This window comes from Apus apus, chromosome 10 (genome assembly GCF_020740795.1).
Source record: "Apus apus isolate bApuApu2 chromosome 10, bApuApu2.pri.cur, whole genome shotgun sequence".
NCBI classification, from domain to species: domain Eukaryota; kingdom Metazoa; phylum Chordata; class Aves; order Apodiformes; family Apodidae; genus Apus; species Apus apus.
In genome coordinates, this window is record NC_067291.1 from 21,534,201 (window position 1) to 21,545,210 (window position 11,010).

Below are 11,010 nucleotides of genomic sequence, written 5' to 3' on the forward strand. Positions count from 1 at the left end.
AGGATGAAGAGGCTGAAACGAGGAACAGAGGAACGCAAGGCAAGCAGGAGAGCCGGGGCCTGATGGCACGGTCAGTCAGGCTCCAGCTCTGCTCACCCCCCTCTTTTGCGTTCAGGCCCTTGAAGCCACGATCTTGCAGGAGTACAGGCACTTCAAGGAGGTGAGGCTGGATGCAGGGCAGGGACTGGGCTCCCTCCCAGAGCTGATCTGTAGGTTTTATTTTTTCCCCTTCAGACTTACCCCAGCTACCAGCAGGAGAAGCAGCGCTGTGAATATCTCCACCAGAAGCTGTCCCACATCAAAAACCTGATCCTGCAGTTTGAAGGAAGCGGGAGCTCCTAGGCAAACTGCTGCTGCAGTGCTTTTTTTCCTGCTTATCAGGATCTGCCCCTGAAGTGGTGGAGGAAGCAGATCCCTGAGGGTGTGCTAGATTAAGGGAGAGGTTGAGGAAGGTCCTGCTGCCATCAATGAGTCCTTCCTCAGATGTGTGTTTCATTAGCTTCTGTTTAATTGCAGCACACAGGGACACCTGGGCAGCCACCATGTATCTAGGGAAGAAATTCTTGTACTGCATAGTTGCTGTAGACAGAAGCCTGTGCTGAGTGTTGTATGATCTACTGTACCTGGAGAATTCCAGCAGCAATAAATAATTGGTACACAGCCTTTGGAGCTGTGGGGGAGAAATCCACAGAGAAAGCAAGACTGGCTCTTACCATGGTAACTGCTGCAACAGCAGTGCCTCGGGGCTGCTGCTCCTCCCTCCAGCTCAGGCAGCCCGAGGAACCCCCCAGCCAGCAGCAGCTCCTCACTGTTCACCTACCCTCTCTTCACCCTCCTCCTCAGCACAGTCTAGGCTGAAGGGAAGTGGGGCTGCCCCTACCCTGAGGAGGGCAGTGACAGTCCCCAGTCCCCACCCTTGACTGCAGCAGAGGAGCCTATTCCTCTCCCTCTTGAGCAGAAAGCCACTACCAGGCCGCTTTCTTACCAAGACCTGGAATGATCTTAGAATTAACTGGCCCAAGCTGCCCCAACCACACACATGCCTACAGGCTGTGAGAAACACCCTCAGCCTGGGCCCTGCCCGTGGCTGGGCAGAGCACCCAGCCAGCAGCACCCGTCCCCTGCGCTTGGCTACATTTGTACCAGCTTAAAACCTAATTTATTGCTACTGCTTGTTTGCTGCTGAGCAAGCCCTAGACCAGACAGCTGTGTGTGCCTGTGCTGGTCAACATGCCAGTCAGGTCAAGTGGTCAGTACTTGTAAACCTGCCAGGGCAGCACTGCCCTCAGGCAGCATGCAGACAGCAAAAGCACTTGCGAACAGAGTCCCTAAGCCCAAAATCTGCATAAATACAGCATCTGAAGCATAGCACACTGGGACAGGGGCAGCTGCTACATTCTGAAAGGACTTCTGGTAGCTGAGTAAGAGTAGGCTAAAGGCTGAGCCTTCAGGCACAATGAGGATGTGTGCCTAATCCTTTCTGAATGAAAACTGGCATCACACAAAGTTGCTGCCTATGAAGAGCACGATCCTGGTGTTGGGTCTGACAGGGACACTTGTTTGTAAGGGGGTTGTTTTATTGTTTCACTTCTCCAAATGTACAAAAAAAATTAGAAAATAACCCTACCCCCCACCCCCTCCCAAACTGCAAAACAAATCAGCCTGGGGCGCCCCACAGCAGTGCAGCTAAGAGACGGCAGAAAATGAAATAGAACTAGATACAGCAGCTGGGTCCCCTCAACCCACAGGGTCACTGGCTCTCCACAACCCAGAACTGGCCCCAGCCTGCCCAGTGCTTCCCCAATTCACACAGAGCTCATCCTGACAGGATGGCAAGTGGGTACTTTACAAATCCTCCTTCACCTTCTTCTTGGATTTCTTGGGTTTATCTTCCTCCTGCAGCACAGGAGTGCTGGTTGCCTCCCGCTTCAAGTAGCTGATGAAGTCACTCACTTCTCTGCCACCCTGCAGGAAGCACAGGACAATGAGGTAGAGCTCGTGCTCCCCCCGGAACCCCTGGCACTCAGGGGGGCTCAGGTGCCAGGGAGGAGACCGGGGTGGCTGCGGGCAGAGCTGTCCCCATGGGGCTGCAGGAGGCAGAACATCCCAGCAGGCACCAAAGCTGCGTTCCCAGGGTAACTGCTGGGGCAGTGCTGCCCCCATCCCTGGGGAGGCTCAGCAGTGTTTGGACACCTGGATCCTACCTCACCTCTGTACAAAGCAGGAAGAGACTCACCTCGTACTTCTTTGGATTCTGCTTCTTCCCAGCAGGAGCAAAATAGATGGTGGGGAAGCTGGAGAGAGAGAAGAGACACCTGAGCTCCTAACGTGCTCTGCTTTCTTTCAGCCTCTCACCAAAGGGACTTGCACCCCACGTGCCTTTGGGTTAAGGTGGGAACAGCTCCAGCAGCTTTGAGCCGAGCAGCTGTGGCCTTCAAAAGCCTGGCCGTGCCTGCAGAGCTGACCAAGCTCAGCTGTGTCCCAGCTTGCTAACTGAGCTGTCCTCAGGAAAACCAGCCCAGCCCACTTCTGCAGGGCCAGGAACAGAACCACAGCAGAAGGGGCTGAGCAGGACAGGCCCCAGACACAGCCAGGACCCCAGAGAAGCAAGGCAGCTGAACACCCCCTTTCCACTCCCCATTTCTGTACTCTGAGCAGATGCCTAGCAATGGGAACGTCAGTGTCCCCCACCCACCCCCCCAGAGAGACTCCTTCAGCTCTGGTTGCTGGGCACACAGTGGTGTGACAACAGCAGGACCTACCCTCTGACTTCATATGGAGAAGGCACATCATTGGCTGTGGCATCCATTTTGGCAATGACGATATTGGGGTCTTTACTGAGCTGTTGGTAGAAAGAGCTTGTTAATCCACAGTCATTCCCACCAGGAAATCACCTTTTGACACCATCCAAGAGACCGATGTCAGCAGACAGCACACACAGTATGCTACAGGGGAGCAAATTTCTTCTGAGCTGTTTTCTTCTGCCTACCTGGGGCAGAGGGATCAACGCCCCCCAGCCAGCTGCATGCACCCACCTCCCAGGGTGCCTGAGCTGTCCTGCTGCAGCCAGAGCACCCGCGGCCCTGCACAGTGAGGCTGGTCAGATCTGGGAGAGCAGATTTCTTTACTCCACTCAAGGAAGTGTGCAGGGCAGTGTTATCCTTCACCAGATGGGAAACTATCATCATGCAGAGGTAAAAGATCCAGAAAGGAGCTTTGCCAGTTGAGGCCAGTCACTGAATCAGGGACTATTTATGTTCTACAGCGAAGGGCACAGGGAAAACCTACAAGAGTAGTTGCTGCCATGCTCCAGATCCTGCTAATGTACTTCTGAATTCACAGGAGATGCCAAAACTCATAGTCCTCAGGAGGCAGTCATGCCCCAGTATCATAAAGGCTGGGCAGACAGAACCTGCAGGACTGTTTAGTGCTGCACAATTCTAGTGTGCATAGAGCTGTGTCCCAGACCTACCTTCTCCCCCAGTTCCTTGTATTTGGGCTCCAGATTCTTGCAGTGGCCACACCAGGGTGCATAGAACTCTATCAGAACATCTTTGTCTTCTGCATTAACAATTTCATCGAAGTTCTCAGCAACCACCACCTGATAATATTTGATCACGCAGGTCAGTTTTGCCAGCAGAGCGGGGCTGCTTCACCCCTCGCGCCGCGCTCTGCCCAGGACAGCCCGGCCCTCCCGTGGCCGCGGCAGGAATTGCACGGGAAGCACCAACGGCACCAAACACCACTCTCCACCGAGCTGCAACGTCCTCGAATTGCAGGTAAAAACCTGTCAGAAGGTGCCAGCACTACCTGCAAGTGAGGTGTGCATCTGGTGTCCTCACAGGAGGAGGGCAAAATAATTTATTTTTAACCCCAGCAAGTTCCAGGCTGAGGGATCAGCCCAGCCAGGCTGGCTGAGGTCACCCCCACCCACCCTCAACCTTCCCCTCCCTCATGAGGCCTCATTGTAAAGCCAGGCCCTGAGTGCTTTCCTTCAGGGCAGAATTCACTGTGAAGGACAAAAAGCAGGAGTTACACCACCCCCGGAGATGAGATCAACACCTGACTCCTTAGAAACAGTGCAGTGACACACTGGAAAGCCAGGCTGAGAGGGAGGACCAGCCAGGACAGCCTGTGGGCCCTCCCACCTCCCAGAGCATCCACTGGTCCAGCATGTCCCTGGAGTGATGAAGCAGCAGTTACTGGGCTGAGGGAACAAACCGGGGTAAGAACTGCAAGCTGCGCTTCTCCCCGGCTCAGAAAACTGCAACACAACAGGGGAGGGAATTCTCCTTCCATCCATCCCAGCAGAAGCTTCTCCAGACACCCCAGCAGAGAACAGGACACTCACCTTCACGGGGCCGTCGTTGCTCTCAGGGACAGGCTCTGACTTCAGGTACTTTTTCAGGTTCCCATCGAAGTAATCCTGCAGGAACCTCTCCAGAGCCTTCCCGTCGCGGCTGGAAGCGACGCACAGCCATCACCACATGCAGGATGTGCAGGGAAACCTCCCCAGGCTGATTTCAGCTCCCTCCACCCACAGAACAGATGCCACCTGCACGTCCCAGAGCGCCAGTCTGTGGCTGGCTTGGAAGGCTCCAGAACCAGTGGAAAGATTCCCTGGAGTTCTGATGGGAGGCTGGATGCAGAGCCCAGTCTGTTTTAGGCCTCCCAGCACTCTACAATGCCTTTTTTTCCCCAAGGCACAACTGTTTCCTGTGCCCTTCAACACATCTTAGTTGCTAACCAGACACTTAGAATATGTGTCTGGTTAGCAACTCTCTGCCTTTGTGTAACAGGAGGGGCTGCAGCCTCCCTGGAGGGCAGGAAGACACACAAGCAGGAGCCATTTTGACCCAGCAATCGTTTCTTCCAGCTGGAACATCCAGCTTTCCTGTTTCCTCCAAGCTAACTGAGTATAATCTGGCCAGAGACCCCCAGACCAAAGTCCACCAAGTGAGAGGCAAGGCTGCCAAGTTCAGCAACTTACGAGAACTCCTCCTGCATGACGTATTTCTCTCCCTTGGTGGTTCTGATGGCAACAACTGGGGCCTCCCCTGTGCTGCTGTCCAGACCAAACTCTGAAAGCTCATGGCCAAAGGTTTTCCGACTAGCAACAGCAAAATACAGTTTCTGGCCAGCATCCAAGAACTTCTTTGCAACCATCATAACTCTGAGGGGAAAAAAACAAAAACAACAAACCAAAACAAAAAACACAAAGCATGACTCCCTGGAACATTATCTTCTGCATGACGTTAACACCCCTCAAGTTGAAGAGTGCACTGGAGGAGGAAGGCAGTGGTGGGACGTGTTCTGCACAGGCAAGTCCTACAGAAATGGTGCTGAGCAGCAGAGGAGTGAGTCTGTCTCTGCTGTGAAGGAGACCTGTGAACCATGGTGTGTGTTCATCCTCCAGCCACCAGCACAACCATCAGGGCCCCAGGCACTGGGGAAGGGACAGAGCCCCACTCAGCAGCCCTAAGGAGGCTCGTGCTTCAGGTCTAAGGACTCAGGATCCCCAAACAAGCAGGTGGGTTTCAAAGGACACTTATTGCACCCCAACAGCTTGAGTCAGAAACTCAGCTGGAAGCTTTGTAGGAGACACGGATCCAGCTGTGAAGAACAGGAGAAGCTCCACCAGCTGAGCCAGGGACCAGCACCCAGCCCAGGCACACAGGCCCCACCGCCCGTACCTGTTGCGCCAGTAGTTGGATCCCTTCGCGTTCTTCTCGTAGTCCACATCGTAATAGGCCACCAACAAGTCCTTCCCCTGGATCAAGTCTTTGTTGTCCTCAGTCATGTGTGGGCAGATGCCAAAGCTATCAACAAGACAGACGTCAACAGCGTCAGCTCCACTGTCAGACCCATGCCCTCCCAAAGGGGCTGGCACCGCACAGGCTGCCCACCCAAGAACTCAGTGCCCGTCACCAGGAGCCCTGAGGAACCCACATGTTCTCCTGGATAAATTTCTTGATCTTCCCACTGGTGATTTTGTCTTCTGTGTACTTGATAGAGCTGTCCTCAAACTTGTTTGTCAGGCGTGGAGGACGGAATAAGATGATGCCCCTGCAGGAAACCAGGTGCCCTGAATTAGTTTACACCATCCCTAGGATTCCAAGGACAGGAGCTTGATGAGGTAAGGAGCCCATCTCCAGTGACCACCCCACGCACAGTTTGTAGCCTCAACAGGGCTGCCTGGTTTTTTGGAGGCAGTGCTGTGTTAGATCTTCCTGCCAGACCCTGCTCTGTTACTCAGGCCACAGCCAGCAAGGGGGAAACTGAGCACCCCTGCTGAGACACCTCCCCAGGGGTAGGCACCAGCCCTCCAGAGCTGCAGCCATTTGTACCTTTCCATCTCCATTCCAAAGAGCTAAAACAAGACATGCCACTGGAGGAGGAACAAGACCTTAAGGTCCATTCAGAAAGGGAACCGAGTTGACAACCAGAATCTGTGAATCTGCCTCAAATGTCTCAGAAAAAAGAAATCCTCACGTTAAACAACTTACTCTCCATCCTCCTCATACTTCTGCACCAGCTGCTCCTCACTGGTGTGTGCAAAACGGTAGTTATCTCGGAGGTTGTTGGCAGCTTTCATGAATTCTAAGTAAGCATCCCCAGACAGGTCTCCAAAGAAGCCTGCAGAGACACAGAGGTGACCCCAGCTGCCCCAGCACCCACACTGTGCCCAAGATCACCCTGAACTGAGTCACAGATCATGTCATGGCCTCCATCTTCTGCAGCTTCTCTCCCGTTTTTACTGGAACCCTTCCCTCCCACCAGCAGAAAGTTACTCCAGAGCCTGCCCCAAAAGGCAGCTGTCCCCTGAGCACCAAGATGTCCCTTTGTGACTATGTGACACCACCTGGGACAGCAGCTGCCACTGCTGCTTCACACAGACCAGCTTGGGGGCTCATCAACACTCATCTGGCTGCACTGGTAAGATGGGACCTGACCTGCACAAGGAAAGCTGCTATTGTCACTTGTAAGCCACAGCCACATCATAGGATGGGGACAGCCCACCAGTGTCACCAGACAGCACCCATTGTCCTCTCTAGCAACCCAAAGATACCTGCTTCCAGCCAGTCAAAAGAGCAACAAATTTTGAAGAAATACAGGCTGTGGTGCCAGGAGGTCTGACAGACAAACAAAGGATCACAGAAAGACAAAAAAAAAAGGAGAAAAAGAAGAAAGGTTGGAAGGAGTCCCCATATGTCACAGAGTGCAGCCTCCTGCTCAGAGCAGCACCAGCTTCACAGCCAGATCAGGTTGCTCTGAGCTTTGTCCAGCCCAGTTTTGAAAACCCCACTGGACATTTCGAAACCCCTCTGGACACATTCCAGAGCTTTATCGTTCTCATCATCAGACTTCTTTGCTCACGTCCATCTGGAATTTCTCTCACTCAGCCTGTCATTTTGTCTCTTGCTCCATCACAGTGGGTTCCCCAGACCCCTCCCAGAGCCAGGTGTCCCCTCATCTCAGTGCTGTGTCTACTCACCCACGACAGAAGCATCTTTATCACCAATGAATTTCTCAAAATCAGCCACAGAACCGAGTGCCACCGACGCAGGTCCTGCCTGTTTCTTGAGGTGACTGACAATCCCATCTTCAAGAAAAGTGATCAAAGGGATCAGTATCAAGTTCCATGGGACATTTTTCAATCTTTTTAACACTAAAGCCATTTCTGCAGAATCCACATGACTCTCCCAAAGGATAGTGGACATGAACTGAAGGGACTGCTACCACCAACTTCACAGTGACCTTCCCAGCATTTGCCAGATACTGCGCAACAAGGGAATTAAAGATAATGGAGAGACCTTCACCTTTAAAGGAGAGCTTTAAGGGATAACAACACCCAGGGCTCTGCCAGCACAAAGAGTTCTGGAAAGGGCAAGGGCAGGGTGTGTGTGTGTAGGTGGGAGCCTCCTTTGTACACACCAGCATCCCTGACACCATCTGCTGTCCCCAGACCTGCCCTCCAGCAAGCCAAGAGCTTGCCAACAAGCTCTTACCTGCTGTCCTGGGCCCATCATAGGTTCCTGCCTCTTCTCCATCACGGAAAATCTTTAAGGTGGGATATCCACTGACTCCGTACTTATTGCAGGTGTTGGAGTTGGCTGTACAGTCAACCTAAAGGAAGAGAAACGCAGCTCCTAGTGACCCAGCCCCCTGAGCACACCAAGGAGGCAGCTCTCCAGCTGCCCCCGTGACCTCCTGTGGGGTCTGGAGGGTCTGAAAGCTCCTTAACCAAGGCTGGGTTCCCCTCACACACCCCGCGTGGAGCCGCAAAGCGGCAGCAAAGACAAAACTGGAGAATCACCAGTGGGGAAGGGTGAGCAGCAGTTGTGGGTTTGGCCAGACTACACACAAAAAAAAACAGAGGAAAGGGTCAACTCTTGTACTCCATGACAGGCTTAACAAGAATCAACTGCTCTCAGCACCTCCATCCATCCCAGAGCTCCTGCAGGATGACCTCAACTGCAGGGAGGGCACAGCACTTCCCACAGGGAAGAGGACAACCCTGATTTGAGAAAATTGTACACGTTTTCTGGTGGAAAAAAGCTCTGGGACACCAACTCTTATGTTGTAAGTCAAGGGACAGCAACATGAGGCACAGCACTGTGCTGGTTCTCAGAGGGGTTACACAGCTGGGGGGAGGCTCCCTCCTCAGTCAGGGCAAGCCCCTCCACACAGCACCCCCACGTGCTCTGCCCACCTGCTGTGGGCCAGCAGCCCCTGCAGGGCTTCCAGATTGTTCCCTGGCACCTAATCCTTAAAATCATGGAACTGTTTTGGTTGGAAAAGACCTGTAAAAGCCTCCAGTCCAACTGTTATCCCAGCACTGCCAAGGCCACCCCTGCCCCGTGTCCCTCAGCACCACATCTCCAGGGCTTTGAAACCCCTCCAGGGATGGGGACTCCACCCCTGCCCTGGGCAGCCTGGGCCAGGGCCTGACAGCCCTTTAGGGGAGAAATTGCTCCTAATATCCTATCTAAAACTCCTCTGGGCAACTTGAGGCCATTTTCTCTTGTTTTATTGCTTGTTACCCAGGGGAAGCAACCAACCTCCTTTCGGGGAGCTGCAGAGAGCAGGATTTCCTCCCAGCTGAACACCCCCAGCTTCCCCAGCTACTCCTCATAAAGCTTGTGCTCCAGACCCTTCCCAAGTTTCACAAAGACAAGTCCCGTCAGAGCTCCAAAGGCCTGGGAAGCGTCCGACGGTCACAACCGGCCGGCCCGGGGCGGGCTGCGGCGGGGGAGCTTCCGCCCGGGCCGGCTCCCGGCGGGCCCAGCCCCGGGAGCGCCGGCGCGGCCCGTCCTCACCTTCACCAGCGGCACGATCCCCTTCAGCCTGGTAGCCGCCGACTCGTACTCCGGCGCCAGCCGCTTGCAGTGCCCGCACCTGGGGTGGGAGCGGAGACGTGAGGCCAGCCCGGGGCGCCCCTTCCCCACCCGCCGGGCCCGCTGCCCCGCCCCCGGCGACCCTCACCAGGGCGCGAAGAACTCCACCAGCACCAGCCCCGGGCGCTCGGCCAGGCCGCTCTCGAAGTCGGCATCGCTGAGCTCCACCACGTCCGAGGCGCGGGAGGCGAGGGCGAGCAGCGGCAGCAGCAGCGCGGCGGGCAGCGGCCGCGGCCCGGACATGGCGGCGCGCGGCTCCCTCGGCGGCGGCGGCTGAACAGGCGCCGGGGGCCGCAGGCCGGAAGTCCCGCCTCCCCAGCCGGATCTGCCGTGTGGCAGCTCCCCATTGGGCGCCGCGCAGCGAGTCACGCCAGCCCCGGCCAATGGGCTGCCGAGCGCTGAGGGCGGGGCCGCCGCTGGCCCCGCCCCCGCCCTGAGCGCCGGGTCTGGGCGCAGCTCGGGCCGGCACCGGCACCGGCACCGGCACCGGGACCGGCACCGGGACCGGGACCGGGCTGCTCGGGCCCGGCCGCTCCCGGGACGGCCCGCCCCTGCTCCCCCGCGCTGGGCCGCGCCGCGGGCTCGGCTGCTGGCCCAGGCGCGCCGCCCCCGCACGGCGTCCGGTCCCGGTCCCGGGGGTTCATTCATTTACTCGTCGTGCGTTTGTTAAAACCCCAGCGTGGCGGGCGCAGCCCCCGCCCGCCTGCCGGTGACAGCCACCCGTGACACGAAGGGCGTTGTGCCAGCCCGGAGCACCGGCGGGACCGGCCCTTCGCCGGCTCCTCGCCCAGCCGGGGCCGGGTCACGCCAGCCGCGTGTGCAGCTCGTGCTGCCCGGCCAGAAGCGGCCCCTTCACCCCCGGGAGTACCGGGCACACCCTGCTCCCTCGGCAGCGCGGCCCCGCGCTGGTAACGACGCCCGTTGCGGGACGCTCTCCACACCGCAATCACAAACCCCTGCTACCACGCGCTTCCTCCAAGAGCAGAGGAGGAATTAGAGCTCCCCGAACACCCCCGGGAATGAGGGGAGGCTCTAGAGATGGTGCTTCAAACTGCAGGGCTGAACAAACCTGATCTTCCCGGTTGTAGAAACAAAATAATAATAAGAAAAAAATATTTTGCTACTAAAGAATCCAGAACCAGACCAGACTAGCAAATGTCTAGGAAAGTGAAGCAAAGAAGAACCAAGGAGGAAATATTTCATGAGATCCTGGTGGCCTGAGCAGCACAGAGGGTGATCTAGGAACAAAGGTCAGGAAATTAGGGGACAGTGGTGCCAAGTGCCCAGCACTGCAGGGATGCATGGCAGTGGTGATGGAGCTGATGGGACACTGGCAGTGGGTGGGAAACTGCCAGGCCCCTAGGAGATGCCCAGCAGAGCCCTGCCTCCAGGTTCCAGCAGCGCTGCAGGGCAGAGCCAGGCTGGCGGGGTGGGAGGGGTGTCCATCAGGCAATCAGCCCCACACCCAGCGGGGCTGGCAGCACCGTCTGTACCACGGCTCAGAGCCTGGGCATGCTCGTCTGCCAGGGGATTGGGAACGGCCCCCTTACTGCCAGGGGAAGCAGGAATTCCCAGTTGGAATTCAGCAACGTAGCATCAAGAACATCAGGAC

General features: G+C 56.2%; 1 protein-coding gene across 1 annotated transcript; it reads right to left on the bottom strand.

The window, feature by feature from the left end:
- Positions 1 to 1,556: 1,556 nt before the first annotated feature.
- On the bottom strand, positions 1,557 to 9,702 carry PDIA3 (protein disulfide isomerase family A member 3). The gene is made up of 13 exons (XM_051628443.1): positions 9,487 to 9,702; positions 9,321 to 9,399; positions 8,010 to 8,127; positions 7,496 to 7,603; positions 6,507 to 6,636; positions 5,950 to 6,066; positions 5,694 to 5,819; positions 4,991 to 5,173; positions 4,352 to 4,460; positions 3,473 to 3,601; positions 2,763 to 2,842; positions 2,237 to 2,294; positions 1,557 to 1,965 (listed from the first exon to the last, which is right to left on the bottom strand). Exons 1-13 carry the CDS (start codon positions 9,639 to 9,641, stop codon positions 1,846 to 1,848), a joined length of 1,512 nt encoding a protein of 503 aa, XP_051484403.1. The 5' UTR covers positions 9,642 to 9,702; the 3' UTR covers positions 1,557 to 1,845.
- Positions 9,703 to 11,010: the final 1,308 nt, after the last annotated feature.

Excerpts from the sequence above, each read along its gene's own strand:
- PDIA3 (XM_051628443.1), bottom strand. The coding sequence starts at position 9,641 with ATGTCCGGGCCGCGGCCGCTGCCCGCCGCGCTGCTGCTGCCGCTGCTC. Across the intron at positions 8,128-9,320 it reads GGATCGTGCCGCTGGTGAAG|GTTGACTGTACAGCCAACTC; the intron begins GTGAGGACGGGC and ends CTCTTCCTTTAG. Across the intron at positions 2,295-2,762 it reads TCTCCATATGAAGTCAGAGG|CTTCCCCACCATCTATTTTG; the intron begins GTAGGTCCTGCT and ends CTCTCTCTCCAG.